The 22,804-nt window shown below is 40.9% G+C and overlaps 2 protein-coding genes across 2 annotated transcripts in view; one reads left to right on the top strand and one right to left on the bottom strand.

Moving 5' to 3' along the window:
* The window catches only part of pde3b (phosphodiesterase 3B), a 56,817-nt gene extending 50,240 nt beyond the window's left edge, over nucleotides 1–6,577 (bottom strand). Inside the window, exon 1 of the mRNA XM_054771278.1 lies at nucleotides 5,491–6,577. Coding sequence (XP_054627253.1) covers nucleotides 5,491–6,378 — 888 coding nt within the window. The 5' untranslated portion in view covers nucleotides 6,379–6,577. The remainder of the gene's footprint in view (nucleotides 1–5,490) is intronic.
* A 2,656-nt stretch (nucleotides 6,578–9,233) lies between these two features.
* Nucleotides 9,234–20,113, top strand: copb1 (COPI coat complex subunit beta 1). The gene is made up of 22 exons (XM_054771750.1): nucleotides 9,234–9,400; nucleotides 11,000–11,147; nucleotides 11,466–11,695; nucleotides 11,813–11,982; nucleotides 12,056–12,170; nucleotides 12,272–12,364; nucleotides 12,440–12,577; nucleotides 12,810–12,929; nucleotides 13,284–13,391; nucleotides 13,465–13,611; nucleotides 13,739–13,884; nucleotides 14,612–14,708; nucleotides 14,801–14,961; nucleotides 15,041–15,161; nucleotides 15,243–15,470; nucleotides 15,619–15,798; nucleotides 18,665–18,809; nucleotides 18,882–19,001; nucleotides 19,081–19,226; nucleotides 19,314–19,403; nucleotides 19,552–19,707; nucleotides 19,876–20,113. The coding sequence occupies exons 2-22, from the start codon at nucleotides 11,057–11,059 to the stop codon at nucleotides 19,933–19,935; spliced, it is 2,862 nt and encodes a 953-aa protein (XP_054627725.1). The 5' UTR covers nucleotides 9,234–9,400; nucleotides 11,000–11,056; the 3' UTR covers nucleotides 19,936–20,113.
* Nucleotides 20,114–22,804: the final 2,691 nt, after the last annotated feature.

The following is a 22,804-nucleotide window of genomic DNA, read 5'->3' as shown; positions in this document are numbered from 1 at the left end:
TGTCCGTGTTTTTGCACTATTGCTACTTGTACTCTGGATAAATTATGCTGCAAAATATAAACTATGACACTTCTTTTTTTGTTTGTTTTTGTCTGACCCATCAGTGTTCTGACCTGTTAAGTCTTGAGGTTGCTATTTTGCACGGTAGTGACGTGGTTTCAGTGACAAAATCTGCCCGCACTCAGCTGCAGATGTAATCGCAACAGCTTCTGTGGTAATTCTCGTCGCAGTACATGTACTCACTCACACACACGTGCACACACTCAAAAAGGTGAAAACAAAGCAAGCCACATGCAGATGGTAAAGACATGACAACACTTAAGGAAGGTCCAACATTATGGCCTGTATGGCGATGATGTACCACTCGAGAAGACAACCGGTATCTCAGCATGCACTGGGACGAGCGCCTCAGACGTACAAACAAACACTGATTTGATCTCATTTCCCTGAATAGATCAACAGAAAGAGACGCTATGGCGTGTATTTACAGTATGTCGTCAGTCTCTTTAGGATGGCTGCTCAGACAGCATTCATGTCAAGATATGACACATTAAAGCTTGCCCTGTGTCAATTAAGACTAATTCAAGCCCTGTTCTTGGGTCAGCTCCTAATTTTTGAATCAGCACCAATCTCAGGTCGATTACACAAAGTAATCGAGGACTTTTTTCTTCTTCGAGGAATCGCAACGTGCTCATCTCACCCACACAGAAGAAGTGGCTGTTTATTGAAGAAGTGGGAAGATTAAAAAGGAGAGAGAAAACGACAAGGCAGCGAAAAAGAAAGAAAACAGCAACAGACAGAAAATGTGGAAAGTGTGGGAGCATTTAAGGCTAAGCAGCAAGTTTAACACAGGGACATGTATCCGTTGTAACGCGGCACTTAAAATACATACCACAATAACACATCTTCGATGCTGCATCATCTCCAAAGACACCCAGAATGGAGCGAAAGACCAAAGACAAGGTAAAATGAACGTAGCGTAAATCAGTGAGATGAACGTTAATGTACCTTACTAATGTAACGTTAGTCGTGTGGAGGGTTAGCTTTCTCTAACTATGACTGCCGAATGTGTGTCTAGTTTATTACGATGATAAAGTGACCTCATACAGGGTTTATTTCATCTGAAGTAAAAACATTTTAGCTCACTAATCAGTAGTTGGCCATTGCTAGCAAACAATAATGTATCATGGAACAAGGACGTGTGTGTCTCACTCACTTGGCTGATGAATAAAATATCCTAATGAGTTCCACTACCATAGGTGTCTTAATTTTAGTTTGAACACTGCACAGCACAACTCAAAATCTTTATATTGTCTTATTTCTAGTCAGCCAATCAAAGTTTAGGGGTCCATAGAAGCGCCGTAAATCTCTTTGACCAAGCTAAATATATTTTATCCAATTACTCGATTAATCGAAGGAATTTTCAATAGAATACTCGATTACTAAAACATTCAATAGCTGCAGCCCTCATAATTATATACTGACTGAATGATTGACAAAGTTAACGACCACCTACCTATGGCACCGCTAACTAAAGTCTTGAAGAGCAACCAGAATCTCCCTGGTTCGTGCATTATTCACAGGGGTGTCTCAAGATCTTGCGAGATTAAAATGTGACAACATTACTCGTACAGAAAAAAAATGTCTCGTGGGCACCAGACCTTGGACGATAATAAATAAATTAATCACACAATAAATGAAAACAAACTTCATCATTTTGTCCGCCTCAATATATTGCCATGTGTATGCGTGTCTGTTTCCCTCGTCTCCCACCTCCAAACAAGCAGGAAGATAGTTCATTCTGTGCATTGGTTTCAGCACTCTGGAACGTTCCATAGAACAACGGCATGAACGGAGTGTGCCCTTTGTCAGTCATAGTCTCTTTGTCTCGGTGGGTGGAGGCGGGGCCGCTAGCCTACACACAGAGTGCAGAAGAGTATAACATAGTAGAAATTGCATTATTAGATTGCAATATATTGTCATATATTTTTTTTCATTGTACTTTTCACAAAAGTAATGTTAAAAACTCGCCTTGTCTTGTTCTCGTAGACCCAATCTTGTGTATGGTCTCGTCTTGTGAAGTAAATGTCTCGTGAAACCCTTAATTATTCACTTTGAAATTAAGACAAACTGCAAAATATGCAATGGCAAATGGTGAAATCCAAGTTTTTATGTCACGCTGCTGCATGGATAGATTTTGCGCTACCTTTTTTTCTTGTTGAATTTGTGATACCTGTGTGCCCTCGCTCATAAACACATTATAATATGGGACTGTCTATGTAGCTTGTCATTACAACGCCATACTGTAGGTGGTATTGTAACTCTGCTTCTGAATACATCTAATACGCACATACCACAACTGACTTGGTCTTGCATTACAGTGAGAGCGAGATATTAAATGTACGATGACATCTACATTATCTTTCAAATCAGCTCACAATTACACAAAGCCCAGGAGCTTGTTTTGTTTTTTTAAATTGCCTGTGCATGTTATAAGGTGCACGCGAGCGTGTCTACCACTGCACAAAATAAAACCAACTACTATGTTGCTAAATAAGGTTTACATGATATAATGTGCACATGTTTTATGACACAAACCATTTTACCCATCAACACACAAATACAAAGTCTGGGTTTTTGAAAATCTCCATTCTGCCGAGTTATTCCATCATCGCCAAATATGCATATTTGATTATAATACCATCTACCCGCCAAACCCAGAGCCACAGATAAATTGCAGTCCTGTGGTAAACACTGTGCTGACAATCAGAATTACAAAATGAACTTCCTTAGAGGAGGCAACACTGTGACTACATAACATTACACATAAGCACGTGTGTTTTGAGGCAGTTCAGTATGTGCGTCATGTGTAACATCAGTTTGTTAGTTAGCTAAACAAGAAGGAGGAGCAATGTTCATGAGGGGTGTTATTTGATGTGCATATGAACCACTCAGGTTATGTGTGACCATCTGTAATAGTAAGAAATAAAAAAGAAATGATCTGAAGTTGAATCAAAATATGGTCCCCATGACAAGAAAGACACACTGAACTAGTTCAAAGTACTGTATCAAGGAATCAAAGAAATAAAATCACCTATTTTTGATTTCTGATTTTGTCCCAAAAGAGAAACAAGACTGTTAACACTGCAGAGTGTTACAATAAAGAAGTCAAATAATGCAGTTCCTATTAGAGTTTTACACAATGGACAAATAAGGGTACTTCACAAGGCCTTGCAATGTTGCAACCAAACAAAGTGCTGACTACATGTACGTTTTTCAACCCTTCACACTGCAAATGAATGGTTTTCTGCACCCCACGCTACTGTGCTAAGGCTGGGTTATACTTTCTGCACGAAAGAGCTCCGCGGAAAATAGCCGCGTGAAAATCCGCTCGAGAGACGGTGTGTGATGATATACTCCGTGCTGCGTCTGCTCCCAAACTGCAGGGGGCAGTGTATCAAAAACACACATCTACCATGGTACTAAACTAGAGGGGAAGAAGTTTACCATTGTTTCGATTGACTCGTCTTCCAACATGGTTAAACTTGCACGTCTACTTCTTGAAGAAGAGGAGTTGTTTTGTATTTATTTGCTGCTGCGACAGAAAAGGAAGAGAAGGTGGTCTACTCGTCCTTTAACACCACAGGGACTTGGCAGGAGAATGTGCTTACAAAAGGCATGCTGAACATGGCTGAAGACAACACAGGACTGCTTTGACTTGGAAATAAAACACTCTTTTTAATGCACACCAAATACTTATAGACAAATACAAATAACAGTTTTAGGTTTTCTCATATAACCCGTGCAAAAGAAAACAATTAAAAAAGTACTACACGGCCTTGGAGTGCAATTCTCAAGTACAAAACAATATTGTCATTGTTTTCAAAGTACAAATGTACATGAAAAGGGCCACTCGAGGGGGCGTGGGTGCGAAAATGATGTAATTTGTCCGCACAGAGCCGTACGGACCTCGCGGACGCGGAAAGCATAAAACGGGCTCTACACTGCATAATGCTATCTACCTACAAAGAGAGCAACGCCTCTCAGAATATAGACTTCAAACAGCTAGGGTCAACAAGTCGTGTCTCAAACCTCAAAGACACCTCATCTGAAAGGTTACAAGCTTTTCTTTTCTCTCAAAGTCACAAATCCAAAACTTCCATATTTCTGCACACTCACTCTACGCTGGTGTTCAGTGAAATTCAAATGTGTTCTGAACCTACTTTCTCTTTTTTCCCGTTGAAGGGCTTCCAACTCAACGTGCCTGCAAATCTGCTAATAGCTGCAAACACAATGATGAGTAAAACAACTCCAGGAAACAAGTGACACAGTGTAGATGTACTTTTTTTTTTTAGTTCTCTTATCATTATCCAACAAAGAGCGAAGGACACAAAAACAATGTGCGTCAGCTGATGGCTTGGCATCCATGAAAGACCTTAACTTTGTGTGTGGAGGGTTTATTTGTTTAGGAAAACAATGCTGACATGGGGCTGGCATTGTGATAGAATTTAACATTAACAGATTAACCACCTTAATGACTGCTTATCTATTTTTTTTTTCAACACGGTTGTCATGAATTGTGCTGGCTACATGTGCTACTGTCTGCATTGGCAGCAGTGCTGGCTGCTGTTTAATTTTACAAAAACTGTGGACACTTAAAAGAAAAACCTTGAAAACTGTGATGAAATTAGTAAATCCACGTGTTAAAGAAAAAATCTTCCGTAATCTGTCCAAATTCACCGGCTGTGAAGTGTTTCAACAGACACCAGAGAAGGAAAAAGCAACCACTTTGGTTGCACATCCTCACATCTCTGTTCCACAATTAAGAAAGAGTTATAACATTTAGATTTACTCAACTGCATCCGACAAATGTTAAACATTCTCTTAGCAGGGTTAAATATCAGTCATTGCATGGCATTAAATCTGCTCACTTTGGGCTTCTGCTGTCAAATGAAGATATATTGTATATGAATAATAAAATGTATGTATATATTTACTTTAAAATAAATAAAAATTAAAAAGGAAATGCAGCATCACTCAAAATGTGATGTCATTTAAAGGAGGCAAGCTAAAAAAGGTGCAATTTTACTAAGAAAAAGCTGAACATATAAATATGTGTTTTCAGTGTCCTAAAACAATGTTTACACGTGGCCAAAAGATCAAAACCAACAGACAAAAATATGTGTTTCTAATATGTGGCCTTTACCACTCCAAACATAAAACAGTAGCTCATTGTTGTTTTGCACCCTATGGGGATTATGATATATAATGATGTACGAACCAAATTATACTGTAGGCTTTAATTAAATGTTTTGTGCATATCCGCATTCAAACTTACTACAATCTCTGCAGCAGCTGTAATATTTGCTTGTGAACGTTGTTGTTGTTACCAAGCGCCCATGACACGCGTGTTTCCCTCCTCCGCTGCACATGTGGGCCTGTTGGGCCTGCATTAATAACAAACATGAAAGTGCGTAGAATAACACGTACCTGCTCTCTGGATATACAGGGTAACGACGGTCTCCGGGGCATTTTACAGCTGCCATAATAGCTGCTCGACGTTTCTCCCAAAGAAACACAACTGGATCGTCTCCTGGCCCTGACCACCGGGACCTTCTCCTCCGAGCCGGAGCCCCCGCTCGGAGCGTCCCTCGCCGGGTAGCAGCGGTCGAAGCAGAGCCCCACCAATGAGCCACAGAGCCCGGCGACGCAGGCGAGCAGCGGTCTGAGAAGCGCCGGTAGCCCGTCTAAACTGGTGAAGGAGAGCAGCCACACCAGGCTGGCGAAGAGCAGTACGAGCACGCTGTGTTTGAGCTTCAGCGTGGGGACTAGCGTGAGTAGACCCACGCATCCCAACACGAACAACAACCTGCCCACCATTTGCATCTGGTGCTGCTCCTCTCCCCATTGCAAGAAGCGCAGCACCACGAAGTCCCCGAGGTAGCACGATGCTGGCAGTGACAGGAGCCACCACTGGCTGCCCTCTTTCTTTCTCCTCCGCAGGTAGAAGGTCAGGAAGAAGAAGGCACAGCCGATACTGAAGAGAGGACTGGCGGACTGAGAGAAGCCCCACACCAAAGTCCGCAAATCCCAACGCGATTCACTTTGCGAGCTACGGGACAGGAGCAAAGAAAGCGCCAAAACGACAACGGCGCCGACGTGGATGGCAGAAACCTTGACAAGTTTGGACTCGAGAAGGTCTTCGCTGCAAAACCTGCACACATTGAACAAAAAGCCCCTGTGGTGGTCCTGTTTGAGGGGGGTGACGCAGCTCTTCACATAGCCGTTCCTGAAGCCCTCAGAGCTGTTTACACTCGCGCCTCCGTCGTGGTGCCTCGCTTTGCCGTGCGCAGCCTCTCCTTCTTCCCGCGCGGCCATGGCTCGACGACGGCGACTCCTCGTAACCCCCCACACCAAAGCCCCACTCGACGACAAACTGACGCCGCCTTAACGCTGTACTACATGACGGCGAAAGCGCTCCATGGTGGCTCCCAGCAACATGCTCCAGCAGTGGCACTAAAGAATGAAGGTGAGATGTTGTTTTCACACCAAACGGACTCGCCGTCGCCGCCTGCAGGACACAACTCGCATGGCAAGGATACGCTGTGTTCTCAGCACAGCTTGGTGATGGCCCAGTCGCATGCACTTGTCAGTGGCGGTTCTGGCTTGAATGACGCCCTGGGCGGACCGTGCTGCGACGTCCCCATCGTTTTTCGTTACAAAAACTATTTCTTGTAACTATATTAAGTCATACCTTTATCTTTGGTCCGTTTTCCCTCTTCTTTTTTTTTTTTATTGTGCACCCGATGGCTTTCAGTTTCTCTTTTCCAGTTTTTCCCTCGTATTTATTAATTTCTAGTGAAATAACATGTTTGAGACTCTTGGTCTGCGATATAATGACTACATCCATCCATCCATCCATTTTCTATACCACTTCTCCTCATTACGGATAATGAATACAGCCCCGGGCAATTGCCCATATGGCCCATAGCTAGAACCGCCACTGGCCATTTTGACCTCATTTTTGTATATTTTACATTTCCTCACAAATTAAAATACATGACAATTTTACACTTGCAAACGCCACAGAAGAATCTTCTTGCGAAACTGTGAAAATGTGCCAAACACCCATTGTACCCATCCATCCATTTTCTATGCTGCTTATCCTCACTAGGGTCATGGGGGAACGCTGGAGCCCATCCCAGCTGACCCTTGGACGAGAGGCGGCCAATTGCAGAACACCCATTGTACATTAATTGAAAATGAATAATTAAAAACAATTCCCATCTCCAATGCATATCCGCTATTTTTGTGTGCCATAATGCAGGGGTCTTCAGTACATATATAAATATAAACATAAATATAAAGATTTTTCTGAATCATATTTTGTTATCTCCTAAGCAGTGCTAGCAGTTATCATTTTAGCATTGCTAGCATGGTAACATTAACGTATTAGCATTTTTAGCCATTTTCATAAGTAGACACTTGTACAAAAACCTAAGACTATTATGCTAGGTGTTAGCATGTTAGAATGCTAACGTTAGGATCGTAGCATTTTTTTTACATTTCCTTAAGTATTAACACAAGCAGACCAGCATGCTACCATTGTTAGCATGCTAATGTTGGCATTGTAGCATTTTAGCCGTTTCCATAAGTACAGACTTATCTAAACACTTAGTGCTGTCTTGTCAAGTATTGTTTATACATCCGTAGCAATTCATTGCATTGCTAGCATGCTAACATTAGCCTAGTAGCATTTTTTGAATTAAAATACAAAGATTTTTAGTGCTACTATGCTAGGCTAGCATGCTAACACTAGCATAGTAGCATTTTTGGAATTAAAATACAAAGATTTTTAGTGCTACTATGCTAGGTGTTGCATGCTAACATTAACATGATGTTAGCATGCTAGTGTTAGCATAGTAGCCTTTTTCACCGTTTTTATAAGTACAGAAACACTGTTAAGTGGTAGCATGCTCATGTCAGTATGTTAACATTGCTATCATTCTAACATTAGCATAGCAGCATTTTTAGCCTTTTTCATTAGTTTTAACATTGGCAGACACTGCTAGGTTTAGCATGCTAATGTTGGAATTAGCATAGTAGCATTTTACCTGTTTTTGTGAGCAAAAACTTATATAGACATGCTATCACGTCAAGTGTTAACATCTTAGTGCTAGCATGATATTAGCATAGTACTATTTTTTTGACATTATTGTAAGTATTAACACACAGTACTCTTCTGCTTCGACACTCACGCCTTTACTGCTCATTTCTGTTTTGCGCCTCCTTCATCCCGTCATTCAGATCAGGCTTCCTGCTCATTTCTATTTTTCCCCTCCTTCATCTCTTAATTCTGCTCATGCACTCACACGGTATCGTTCATACATCCATGTTAAATTTCGGCACGGTTGGGTGCGGCTAAGCCACTTCTGTTTGGACACTCGCACCTTTTCTGCTCAATTCTGTTTTGTCTACCATCATAGCATTTTACCCGTTGTCATACGTCGAGAGTTACAGTATCTAAACACACGTGCTATCATGCTAGATATCGTTCATACATCAGTTTTAAATTTCGGCACGTTTCCGCGCGGCGTCTCCTCTTCTGCTTCGACACTCGCGCATTTCCCGCTCGTTTCTGTTTTTTCCCCTTCATCCCTTCATTCAACTCACACTTCCTGTTCATTTCTGCCCCCCCCCCCCTTCATTCTGTTCACGCTTCCTGCTCATTTCTGTTTTCCCTCCCTTCATCCCTTCATTCATCTAACGTTCCTGTTCATTTCTGTTTTCCCTCCCTTCATACCTTCATCCGGCTCACGCTTCCTGCTCATTTCTGATTTCCCCCTTCATCTCTTCATTCAGCTCACGCATTCACACACAATTTCCCCAGAAATTGTAGAAATCTAGTTATTGTATATTATTATATGTAAATTTGTATACATTGTCCTTCTTCTCCTTATATGTCAACTTAGCTACTATTGTACCTTGTAACAGAGACCGATGTTGACCGGAGTCAAATTTCTAGTGTAATAAAACTGACTGTGATTCTATTACGTTAAAGGTATTTGTTGTTTTCCCCCCTTACATTGTGTGTAATAACTAATCCCCTCCCTAACTCTAATCGTTATTGGTTAAAGTCGCAGGGGGATGCACAAAAAAATTGTTTTTGAAGAGTGTTATTGTGAAACGTGTTTGAACTCTCGATTTGGGTTGTGTAGTTTGACCCTCCAGAGACACCGTAGTAGTGATGTGGCTCTCAATCAGTCCACCTTCCACGTCACGAGGAAGTAGTGGAGACCCGACGAGACAGATCACCGAACGGGGCTACTGATTTTTATAGATGTAAATAATATAACTACCCTGCGAAGGCCTCTTTGGAGCACATTGTTCGTAATTCAAAGTAAGTCATGCATTTATCATTTGCATATACTGGTAACCATGTTAATGTTTTCTTTCCTATCCATGGCAAGGCAGCGAGCTAGCATTACAGTAGCGTCCTCCATTTCATCGCATTGGCCTAAGAAGCAAAGCTGTCGCTAGCTTAGCTAGGCTACTTGCAAAATACATTTATTATGAAAACTAAACGATTGACTAAACACGTTTTCTTTTATGGATAAATGTGTTCTTCAGTTGCTGTCGAAGGGCACGGTTGCTAGCATTACGGGAGGGACCATTCCGATTACTATACGTGTCATTTAATTTGATGTTTACTTAATCATTGTGGACTTACATTGCATTACTTCCCCCGCTTTAAATGTAAATTTAAACGTACGTCTTCAGCTTTTTACGGGTATTGATGTTTTTTTTGTTGTTGCTGTTTTACACCTTTTTTTAAACCGCATGATTAGAGCTCATACAGAACCATACTAACAATAACTACTTATCCGGCGTACACAGTGATGTTTTACATTCCATTGAGCAGCCCGATAGAATGTTTTTTTTTTATCTAAAGTTAATATAGAGTGCCATGGTTTTACAGTTGGCTTATTCTGAATACCTGTTATTCTAATCTCTATTTATTGTATACAGTACTGTGAATATTCTAGGAATGCCTGTGAATATTCTCATTTATCCAGGTCATTGTATTCTCGGGGCATTGAATTGACCGCAACGGCAATGTTCAGGTTGTTTTAGAAGACGTTTCACCTCTCATCCGAGCAGGCTTCATCAGTTTATGCTCAAAGACTAGATAGGACAGCTCTAGTCTGACAGCTTGGTGCAAGATCCAGTCTATTTATCCTCTAAAGGAGGAGGCAGGTCCAGACAGGAATGGTTGGCTCTTAAGTAGTATCAAATGGCAATCGTTAGGATACAACGGAGTGGGACCTCTGCCCGCCAATGATGGTTGTTTGGGTGGTATCACCTTCGTTAGTATCCCATTCAAATGTAATGATGGCCGTGGACCCACCTGAAACCAAGGTTTATTTGTTAGAGGCTAAATTACTGAATCTGTTAGGAAGTGATGAAAGGTCAACATTGTATGTGGGAGAAAGGTGGTGTTGTAGGTGAGGGATGCATCTACGTTGAGGTTGAGAAGCCATCTCTTAACGGGGTGGTGTCACCACCTGTCTGGACCTGCCTCCTCCATTAGAGGATAAATAGATTGGATCTTGCGCCAAGCTCTCAGAGTAGAGCTGTCTTATCTAGTCTGACTGGTGTGTGTCCCACCTAGTCTTTGACCATGAGGCAAAACGTCTTCTCAGACAACCTGAATAGTCCAGTTGCGATCGATTCAATGCCCTGAGAATATCAATATTATAAATATGACACAAATTCTTAGTTTAAAACAATGTTTCACAAATATTTTTATTTTAAATTCAGTCTACCTGTGTAAATGTAAAGCATGGATATCTTATATAATTTGCAGATGTTCAATGTGGCGAACTATATTTTTCATTCATTCATCCAGTCACTTATATTGCAGATTTTCTGCAACAGCTTTTAAATCTCTTATGTCATCCACTGTTGACTCATACTACTGATTATGTGCTTACTGCAGGTGATATCCAGACATTATTTGGGATTTCTTCAAGACCGTTCCAAGTCCAGCAGCAAAATGACCGCTGCAGAGAATGTTTGCTACACTCTGATCAATGTCGCATCAGACTCAGAGCCCCCCTCCGAAGTCAGCCTAAAAACTGATCTGGGTAATTGATTGTTTTAGATTGATCTGATGAGGTCAAATGGGTAGTCCAGCCTGATTTTGCAGGTTATTCATAAAAGGTGGTGGATGAAATACCATTGTACTGAATGTATCTTGTCCTTGTCGATTATCTGAAAAGAAATGTTATGTTATATAAAGTATATGTTATCCATACACAATAACCTATTAAATAGTATTATTTAAAAGCATTCAAACTTAGCGAATATTTCTAATTTGTCAAAGTGCTCTCATGGCTGCTAGTAAGTATGCTTATGTGATCCGTGTACAATGGTAATGGTTGTTTTGTTCATTTCGTTCACAGAAAAGGGGGAGATTAAAGCAAAGACTGAAGCATTGAAGAAAGTCATCATCATGATTCTGAATGGTGAGAAGTTGCCAGGGCTGCTAATGACCATAATCCGCTTTGTGCTGCCCCTTCAAGACCACACCATTAAAAAACTGCTTCTGGTTTTCTGGGAGATTGTCCCCAAAACCACTCCAGACGGCAAGCTGCTTCAGGAGATGATCCTGGTCTGTGATGCCTATAGGAAGGTAGGATAACAAATCTTAGATCTGTTGTTGCATGATCTCCAAAGAGGTTAATAAAGCTACTTATATTGGTTAAAAAATAATTCATCAATTAATATGAAGCTGTGCCTGCCATTTTAGGACCTGCAGCATCCCAACGAGTTCATCCGAGGCTCCACTCTCCGTTTCCTGTGCAAGTTGAAAGAGTCTGAGCTGCTTGAGCCTCTCATGCCAGCGATCCGTGCCTGTCTGGAGCATCGACACAGTTATGTCCGCCGAAATGCTGTCCTGGCCATTTACACTATCTACAGGTACAAAGTTAAATATCAGCGTATGCATTTTTGTTGACACCCACTCTCACTTGACAATCTTTATTTGGTTCAGGAACTTTGAACATCTCATCCCGGACGCTCCAGAGCTGATCCATGATTTCCTTGTGAATGAGAAAGATTCAAGCTGTAAGAGGAATGCTTTCATGATGCTGATCCACGCAGATCAGGTCAGTGACAGACAAACCTCTTATGCTTGTTGTTAGCAAATAGCTTAACGCCTAACACAACCAGTTCCCATGACCTGGCTAAATGTAATCATTTCCTCCAGGATCGAGCTCTGGATTACCTCAGCACATGTATTGACCAAGTTCATACTTTTGGCGACATTCTCCAGCTGGTCATTGTGGAGCTGATTTACAAAGTGAGTCTTGTCTTTTTATGGCTGTCAATGAGGCAGAGTGGTACACTGGTACACTGAATTTTCTCTACTCATTAGGTGTGTCATGCAAACCCATCTGAGCGTGCCCGATTCATCCGTTGCATCTACAACCTACTGCAGTCCTCCAGCCCCGCTGTAAAGTATGAAGCAGCTGGCACTCTCGTAACCCTCTCCAGTGCACCCACAGCTATTAAGGTACACTGTCAATATTTCCAATCCACGTTATTTATGTAACACATTTTATATTTAATTGCGCTGCACAGACTTGTAAAAAACATAAATAATAAGAAATGAAAGTACAAATTAGTACAGTAAAAATTAAAAATCAAATAAAAACCAAAACATAAAAAAAAAAAAGCGACAATATAAATACAATTCATGGTTCTAGCTAAGCTCTCTCTAAACTATTTATTGTTTTTTTTTGCAGGCTGCTGCCCAGTGCTACATTGATTTGATTATCAAGGAGAGTGACAACAACGTGAAACTTATCGTCCTTGATCGTCTGGTTGAACTGAAGGAGCATCCCACTCATGAGCGTGTCCTCCAGGTACCTTAAATTCTTCCTTTCTGTACTTTTTGTTGCAAGCAACCACTTTAATGTCATGCCTTTTATTGCTAATACAAACCCTGTATACCAGTGGTTGTCAATTATTTTCTTTCATGGCCCCCCAGGGGACATAAATGTTTTCAGGCGCCCAGGTATCAGAAATACTTTTGAGAAACTGATAATATCTATTTATTTGTACTGTTATAACTAATTGTTAACTAATTGTTTAAAAATTAGAGAATTATGGTAAAAATAATTTGAAAATCTTTCATGTAGGTTGTCAATATGCAATACACACACAGCACATCCGAGTTAAGAAGTGATTGAACTCCAACCCATGCTTTCTATATTCAGGACCTTGTGATGGACATCCTGCGTGTTCTCGGCACTCCTGACTTGGAAGTGAGAAAGAAGACTTTGCAGCTGGCATTGGACCTCGTGTCATCTCGCAATGTGGAAGAGGTCTGTTATTTGTATGCTCTGTGTTTGCATGTTTGTGCCGTTAACTGAAATATGACACTGCATACATTTTCAGTTGGTGATAGTTTTAAAGAAAGAGGTGATCAAGACAAACAATGTCACAGAACATGAAGATACAGACAAGTACAGGCAGCTGCTGGTGCGCACTCTTCACTCTTGCAGTGTGCGCTTCCCTGACATGGCCGCCAATGTCATTCCTGTGGTGAGTGTCTTTTTGCAACTTTTATGGGTTAATTAGTTCTTAAAGTTCAATAGAAAAAACATGCATTTTGTGTTATACATTATTGCTGTGATATATCATGATATAGTTGTGTTGATACAATTTACAGCTGATGGAATTCTTGAGTGATACTAATGAAGCAGCTGCCGCTGATGTGCTGGAGTTTGTGCGTGAAGCCATTCAAAGGTTTGACACCTTGAGACCACTTATCATTGAGAAGATGCTGGAAGTCTTTCATTCCATCAAAACTGTCAAGTAAGTTTTTCATCAGTAGCTGTTTCCTGTATTGGTTTTGTGACAATCAGAAATAGAAGCACATTGTAACCTAGTTTTAATTGTTTTATAACAAACTTACAACTAACAAGAGCTCATTTAACTTAAAGCAAACATAAATTGGTACATCATGATCAAAAATGCTGTTTTTTCACACTTAATGTATGCTGCCTTTATCACTTTCCTCTATAAAGTCTTCAGTCCCAGATAACATGATATCATTGAGTCTCATAGTCATGCCCCTGAAAGTGATCCTTATTTTGCAGACACAGGAGTGGTGGTATGTTTTGAGTATGTAAACAGGATTCTTAGCTTTGTGATTATTTAGTGGTTGTCACCCTCTGTCAATATTGTGAATGTAGTGCAAGGGCTCTATAGAAAAATTTGACATGATTCAGTGCTTTTTATGCAAAATCACCTAAGGGTATTTGCAGTTTATAGCCTAGTTTGGGCAAATTTTTCAATACGCTAATTATATGGTAGTATTGTTACCTGTTGCTGACTATTTTCCTTCCCCGATTTTTGTCATCTCAAAATATTGATGATTGGTTAAAACAGTGGTTTTCAAAATACGTGGTGGATTTCCCCTTGGGAGGTGTCAGACCACTTGCCCTGGATTATTATATTTATGTAATGTAATACATGCCCGTGTATTTTACAGCCTATGAAAATGAGATTATTTTGTGACTTTTTTTGTCCAACATTACAGAATTTACAGAGGAGCACTATGGATCTTGGGTGAATACTGCAGCACAAAAGAAGACATTCAGAGTGTGATGACAGAAGTACGCAGATCACTGGGAGAGGTATGTGCGGCCAATAATGTGTTGTGTGACTGTCAGTGATACCATGAAACATGTCATGAATATATTTGACTATATCCATTTTAAATGCACAGATACCAATTGTAGAAAATGAGATAAAGAAAGAGACAGGCGAGTTGAAGCCAGAAGATGAAGTCAGTGCCGCTCCAGCTCAGAAGCTGGTGACAGAGATGGGCACCTACGTGACACAGAGCGCCCTCAGCTCCTCCAGGCCATCCAAGAAGGATGAAGATAGGTAAGAAATTGTTCTCAACACCTGTGCACACATTCTATTTAGGAATTTGAACTCAAATATCACCACTCTGCTGTTTCAGGCCTCCGTTGAGGGGCTTCCTGATGGATGGAGACTTCTACGTGGCTGCTTCTCTAGCCACCACCCTGACCAAAGTGGCTTTGCGCTATGTTGCAATGGTTCAAGACAAAAAGAGACAAAATGTAAATGTGGCTCTTCTGCATTCATTAAAACAAAATCATGCAACATACAGCATGTCCACCTAACCTTGCTGCCCTTGTCAGTCTTTTGTTGCAGAGGCCATGCTGATCATGGTTACTGTGCTGCACCTGGGCAAGTCCTCGCTGGCCAAGAAGCCAATTACAGACGATGATGTGGACCGCATTTGGCTTTGCCTGAGGGTCCTGTCAGAGTGCTCGCCACTCATGAATGACATCTTCAACAAGGAGTGCCGCAAATCCCTGTCACATATGCTGACTGTCAGACTGGAGGAAGAGAAGTTGTCACAGAAGGTAATGGCGCTTGACTTGAATGTCAGAACTCCAAATTCTTGACATTTGGGCAGAGCAGAGCAGTACAGGAGAGTTTAAATGTTACAATTCATGCTTGGACCATGCTAACAGAAATGCCATTGTCCCTGGTTTTTCTTCTTAACTATAGAAAGAATCAGAGAAGCGTAATGTAACAGTGCAGGCAGACGACCCGATCTCCTTCATGCAGCTCACAGCAAAAAATGAGATGGCTTCTAAGGAGGACCAGTTTCAACTCAGTTTGTTGGCTGCTATGGGCAACACTCAGAGAAAGGAGGCTGCTGATCCCCTGGCTTCCAAACTCAACAAGGTACAGTGTTTAGTAATGTATACACTTTGCTTCACTATCAGAATAAGCAGCATTAACTTATACACTGCCTGGAAAAATAAAAGGGCACACACTAATATTTTGTTGGACTTCCTGTAGCTTTGATTACAGCCCACATGGGCTGTGCTATCATTTCCACAAGCTTCTGCCATGTCACAACAATTATTTCTGTCCAAAGTTGCGTTCAATTTTCCCCAAGTCTTTTCATTGTATTGTATTGGACCATCCCAAAGATTCTCAATGAGGTTCAGGTCTGGACTCATTCAGTATATTCAAGTAGTGAGCTGATCTCATTCTTTGGGCATAGTGTTGCTGAACCTAGACCTGGTCGACTGCAGCAACTCCTACCCTATCACTTAGTAGTTAAATCCAGGTGATGACCTTTCTTTGGACAGGCAATGTGCAGTCGTCCCTCGCCACTTTGCGGTTTTAATTTCGAGACTTCATACAAATATATTCATTAACAGGGATGTCCCGTTCGGATTGGGACAGATCATGATCTGGCAACATTAGGTTCCGCCACGAGATTGGGCCGATCCTGTTGCCGTATCACGTTCGTAACTGTGGGCCACATTCCAACAGGATAGGTGCGGTGATGCGCCTCAAAACTGGTTGCCACTGGACTCCCGCCACTCACAAGAAATAGAAAATGCAACACCCCCATGCAGATATGTCCGTGGTGTACGTTGGATATTCGGCTTCGTAGCCACAGAGATGGTTCCCACTGACTGTGCCCGGATGGCTGTATCATTGTGCGGGGAGCTCGCACGCAGTGGCGGAGCTATGTGGTGACCTTGGCCACCCTTGGTCACTCTCCAGCCACCCCACTGGCCATCTAGACATTTCAGTTATCAACATATTGCCACCCCATGTGAGTAATGGTCTCACCTTGGCCACCCCTGTTCGCACGGGAAGTGCTGCTCTAACCGCTGGTTATTTACACTAGGGGCGGTCAATAAATTACTATTGCGCTGAAGAGTTTGTTTAAAAAAAAAAAGTCATATATTCTAAATGACACCACAAATTAATCTATAACCATGTAAAATGATTAGTCCTACCCTAAAAGTATTTTGCATGCCCATTTTATTTAAAAAAAATATTTTAATGGATTAGGGACCTGACTGACAGGTTTGTTACAAAAGCCAAACAATATTGTTGGTCATGCTATGTAAAAAAGTACATTCAGCAGTACTTTTACAAATTTTGCGACTCATTCAGAGATGCTTTGAATGATATATAGTATTCTACACAGGTCACTTGGTGTCAGTAATGTTACTGTAATGTTAGGTGAGACACACAAACGCCAGACTTGATCGCTGGAACAACAGGCTTTTATTACAGGTTTGAGTTATCTCACAACAGACACCATAGTCCCTAATAAAAATCCCTAATAAAACATGGGCAGTTGTTGCGGGCGTAACCCACGCAAAGCAAAAATTCAACTCTGAACCCCCAAAATTACTTCCTGCCCGCGTAGCGCTCGGTCGTGTTGATGGCCTTACTTTGGTCATTATTAATACTGTATTCCCATACGGGAGCTATGGCATTTGGCTTTACAATCATTTTTTTCCCCTCCTAATTTCTAGTACATTACCTTGCATTGCTCTTCTTGAGGCTCCGTTGCTGCACTGTGTGTATTGTTTGTGTGTGTGTGTGTGTGCATGCGTGATAGCGGCCCCGCCTACCCCCACAGAGACAAAGCGGCTATAGGACTGAAAAAAGGTCTCGCTCCATTTTTCTATGGAACGCTGATGTTTTGTGAAGTGTCTAGGTGGTGAACCAATGCGTAGAATGAATGCTCTTTTTGCCTGTTTGGAGACAAGACATGATGAAAACAGACGCACGTGCACATGGCAATATATGGAGGCCGGCTAAATTATCTAGTTCATTTTAATTTATCATGTGATTAATTTCTTAATTATTATCACAAGACATTTCTTTTCTGAACAAGAAATCTTGTCACATTTTAATCTCGTGAGATCTTGTGGTTTTTGATGGTTGTTGTACAGGTGTGCCTTTGGCTGGCCACAATAGTAGGCCACTCCAAAATGTGCAGTTTTAGCACAATGCCACAAATGTCGTACAGTAGGTGTTGAGGGAGCATGCAATAGGCATGCTGACAGAAGGAATGGTTATGGTTTAATTTATTTCAAACATACATACAGTTTACATTGAATGCTTCATGTTGCAATTCACAATTCCACATTCCTCCGAAAAGGAGTAGGAAGAAACAGAGCTTATTAATCCTACCCCTCTCCGTATCACATCAATAAATATATTCAATTCCTGTACACAACGTACACTAATTCACTGTTTACTTATTCTTCCATACAATCAAAGCAGATAATATAATCATTGTTGTTATTATTACTATCATCACTATTCTCATTACTATTTTTTTTTTTTTTTTTTAAGTTTTTTTCTGTTGATATCTGGATCCACTTCCTGATGTCTTTAGTGTTGCACTGTGAGTGTCTTTGAATGTAGATGCATGGGTTCCTAATTCCAGCACTTTGGGCAGGCCCCTACAACGATGATATCAAAAGCCAAATTATATTGACTGTATTGCTTTGTAACTGCATGGTTCTTTCTTTGTGGGTTCTATCCTCCATTGTCCTTGTTGTGATGGTAATATGATCTTTAATATGTATTCAGATCGTTGATATCTTTAACAACAATCACTACCAGAATGTCTACCAGAGCTCTTGCACATGAATTGAATGTTCATTTCTCAAACATGAACCATCTTCAAAGGCGTGTACCTGCTTAAATTAATCCTAACTAATGACAGCCGCCATCTTTGTATGTAATTCTCAGTTCAAGACTCTTATTGTTCGTCCACTTACAGGTGACCCAGCTAACAGGTTTCTCAGACCCTGTGTATGCTGAAGCCTATGTTCATGTCAACCAGTATGATATTGTGCTGGATGTGCTGGTGGTTAATCAAACCAGTGACACACTTCAGAACTGCACACTAGAACTTGCTACTTTAGGTAAGTTCAGTTCAGTGTTAGGTCCCAACAGTTGTGTGTTGCATCTCCTTTTATGAAACACCTTTTCCACAGGTGACCTCAAGCTGGTTGAGAAGCCTTCCCCTCTTACTCTGGCCCCCCATGACTTTGCTAACATCAAAGCCAATGTCAAAGTGGCTTCTACTGAAAATGGCATCATCTTTGGCAACATAGGTAAGGGAAATATTGTAGTAGTGTATATGTATAATGTAATGGGACATTGTTTATAACATTTTCTATTTTTTGCCTGCAGTGTATGATGTGTCAGGAGCTGCGAGTGACAGGAACTGTGTTGTCCTCAGTGACATCCACATTGACATCATGGACTACATCCAGCCAGCCTCCTGTACTGATGCTGAATTCAGACAAATGTGGGCTGAGTTTGAATGGGAAAACAAGGTATAACAAGAACTTTTTGTTTTTAATTTTAATGCACTGCATTTCATCATTTTATAAACCTATTAATAACTTTTTTTTTCTTGTTAGGTGACCGTAAATACAAACATCACTGATCTGAACGAGTACCTCCAACATATCCTCAAGTCCACAAACATGAAATGCCTAACTCCAGAGAAGGTCTGCTATAGCACAATGACAACAAATCACAATACATTTCATAATATCTTTTTGTGTATTTTCTCCTGCTGTGTGTCTTCTAAATAATTATTGTCATTTTAATATTTTTTTTTTTGTTTGTTTTTGATTTTTGTTTTGGATCAAAAAGGCATCGTCCGGTTTCTGCGGTTTCATGGCTGCGAACCTTTACGCTCGTTCTATCTTTGGCGAAGACGCCCTGGCTAACGTCAGCATCGAGAAGCCCATCCACCTGGGGCCTGAGGCTCCTGTCAACGGACACATACGTATTAGAGCAAAAAGTCAGGTGGGTCACAGCTGCTGCAGCAGGAGTGTCATGCATCTCTACCATTAGTGCCTTGTGAAGAAAAATCAAATTGAATGCATTAAATAGCCAATTATTTTAAAATGCAGATTAGCACAACTATCAGCATGTGTTAAGTATATTCATATTCATCACTTGTTTGTCCTACAGGGGATGGCCTTGAGCCTGGGCGACAAGATCAACCTCTCCCAAAAGAAGTCAAATCTCTGAAAGAACTCTAATATTATGCTTCTGACTTTGTAAAAGTCACCCACTCTATGTATCACCCTTCTTGCTCCCTTGCAGCTCCGCACATTTAGAACTCTGACGCTTTTTTTTTTTACATCACTAGTCTCAGATATCTACTCATTCCTGTTTCATTTTAAATAAATGTGCGTTCAAAGATCCACTTACGTTGCATTCATTAATCGATATATCTTAAACAAATGTCTCGGGATTAAATAAACACAGTTTAGATCAGTGGTCTCCAACATTTTTTCTTGTGAGAGCAACTTTTACAAAATTAAAATAGCCAAGAGCTAGTCGTGATTGTAACATTTATTTTCATGGCTTATTTCAACCCGAACAACCTGAATATGCTTGTTTTACCAGAATATTAACTAAATCCTGGTATCCACAGCTTACATTTTGGATTTCAGAATGCATTTCATTCTAGTATTCTCACATTATCAACTGAAAACCTGAACGGAAAGCAGGCTCCCTGGTGCCTGCAGGCAGCGCGTTGGTAACCCCTGGTTTAGATCAATATTAGTCAGAAACTGTTATTATTGGATATTCTTTCCCTCATTTGTACATGTTTCATTAACTGTCTGACTTGCCCAGTGTGAGGTCTGTATGCATACCACATGTTATATTTCCTTAAAACGATGTTTATCACTCAACGCCAGAAAGTATCAGGTGTCTAGTTATTCTAGAGGCCCTTTATTTGTACAAATACAGTATATGTATGATAACATGTATATAGGAGTTTATATCATTATTATACAGCATTGTATTACGCCCTCCGTAATTTACTTAAGGCTAGGTCACTGTTGTTTTCTTCCATGAAATGACTGAGTCAAAGTGACTGCAAAATGTTATTGCTAATCAGTTATGCAATATTATGTCAGTTCCTCAGAATCCATGTGACTTGTAACCAAAGCAGCTGAATTTTAGTGTGACATACTTGCTCAGTCCTGGTAACAAAAAAATAGTAAAATAACCTTGATGCAAGTGGAGGGATTCCCACATGAGGCTGCATAGTTGGGCAAGTAACTCCAGGCTGCAATTGGAATTCTGCTTGATGCTGGATGCTTGATGTTGCACAGTGTGAGGCTAATGTGGAAATTGTCCAATCCACAGTAACAACATGAAATACAGATTTCAGTTCCTGTTTACCATAAATTGCCACTGCTCCTGAGGTGAAATGACTAATCTGATAGTGATTTGCATTCACCCTGAGGCTACAAACTGCAGTTAGGAGTCACTCTTTGACGCTAGATGGCGGTACAGACCTCAGTGGACAATCGTCCCTGCTGAGTTTATTGTCATACAGAAAGTGACAGACATGTTGGTATGTCAGGGGCCATTTCAGTTGTCTTGCGTTTAAATTCATGAGCTAAAATTATTGTTAAAATGTGGCACACCCACAGCTAATTCAGCTTTTAAATGTTTTCAATGTTGCATGTTTCTTATTTTATCCATAATATTTTAAGTCCTATTATAGAGAAATACTTTAAGTACCCAAAAAGTAAAATGATGTAATTAAAGGATGGATAACATATCGGTAGGATATACATCACTTAAAGGTATGTATACATTTCTTATATGATAAAGTAAAAATGGCCTGTACAAAACTCTGATATGAAAATATTCATGGCATTCATACATTCTATAGCAGTGATTCTCAACTGGTGGGTCAGGACCCAAAAATGGGTCACCGTCCGTCCCAATCTGAGTGGCTGACAAACAGCTAGCCAAGTCAGGAGATGCGGGGATGAATCTCTGTTGGAACATCTCTGTGTGTGGAGTTTGCATGTTCTCCCCATGCCTGCTTGGGTTCTCCGGGTACTCTGACTTCCTCCCACATCCCGAAAGTATGCATGTTAGGCTAATTGTAGACTCCAACTTGTCCATAGGTGTGAATGTGAGTAGGAATCCTTGTTTACCTACAGTAGATGTGCCCTGTGATATGACTAGTGACCAGCTCATGGTGTACCCGGCCTGTCGCCCAAAGTCTGGGATAGGCTCCAGCTCACCTGTGACCCCAATGAGGGCAAGTGGTATAGAAAATAAATAAATCTTAGATATAAGTGAAATATCAAATTATTCATTGTTTTATTGCCCTGGACTAGTCACCAGTCAATCGTAGCACAAATATAGACAAACAAGCATTCACATCTATGGACAATTTAGAGTCCCCAATTAACCTAACATGAATTTTTTTGGGATGTAGGACGAAGCCGGGGTACCTGGAGAACACCTGTTCTGTGAACTTAGACATTTCTCTCATGCATTTGTTTTGGAGATATGTGTGCGTTTTGGCAATTGCAACATCTTTCGTTTGCATTTGTTTTTGAACTTGCAGCGTTTATGTGATTGCAGCATTTTCCCGTTACATTTGTTTCTATTGTGTTTGTTTTGGGTTTGTGATCGTTTCTGTGTTTGGATGCTGCTGCGCGTTTGACCCTATTGGCCACCCTAAAATTCTACAGCTTGGGAAGCAGAATTCGAATTTTGCTTTCATGTCATTATCTTGAGTCTTATCTTAGTACTGGGACAACTTCCTTGTATTGTGGAAACATTTCTTGAGATTAAAACTACATCTGATATTTAAACAAAACACGCTGGAAGGAGTCGATATTGCTGTACGAGGCTTTTCTCACTATTCTATTGTGCGATTGTTTGTAACTAAACATGTTTTTGTGTGTGTGTGTGTGTGTGTGTGTGTCTGCAGGCTGCTGTTTGTGGACAGGAATGTGACTGCGTGACATTAGTCTCAGGACAAGGCTGCAGGGGTGCGCGCGCGTGTGTGTGTGTGTGTGTAAGAGAGAGAGTCACGCCTCTGCCTCCTAGCGGCCAGACGCTAGTACTTCTCCGG

Source organism: Dunckerocampus dactyliophorus, chromosome 3, assembly GCF_027744805.1.
Source record: "Dunckerocampus dactyliophorus isolate RoL2022-P2 chromosome 3, RoL_Ddac_1.1, whole genome shotgun sequence".
In the NCBI taxonomy this organism is placed as follows: Eukaryota; Metazoa; Chordata; class Actinopteri; order Syngnathiformes; family Syngnathidae; genus Dunckerocampus; species Dunckerocampus dactyliophorus.
The sequence above is the reverse complement of the archived record's forward strand: the minus strand, read 5'-3'. Positions and strand labels throughout refer to the sequence as shown.

Bases quoted from the DNA above. Each gene is read 5' to 3' on its own strand.
- copb1 (XM_054771750.1), top strand. From the start codon at position 11,057: ATGACCGCTGCAGAGAATGTTTGCTACACTCTGATCAATGTCGCATCA. The intron at 11,696-11,812 runs GTAGGATAACAA...CTGCCATTTTAG, and splicing joins TCTGTGATGCCTATAGGAAG to GACCTGCAGCATCCCAACGA. The intron at 19,404-19,551 runs GTCTGCTATAGC...TGGATCAAAAAG, and splicing joins AATGCCTAACTCCAGAGAAG to GCATCGTCCGGTTTCTGCGG.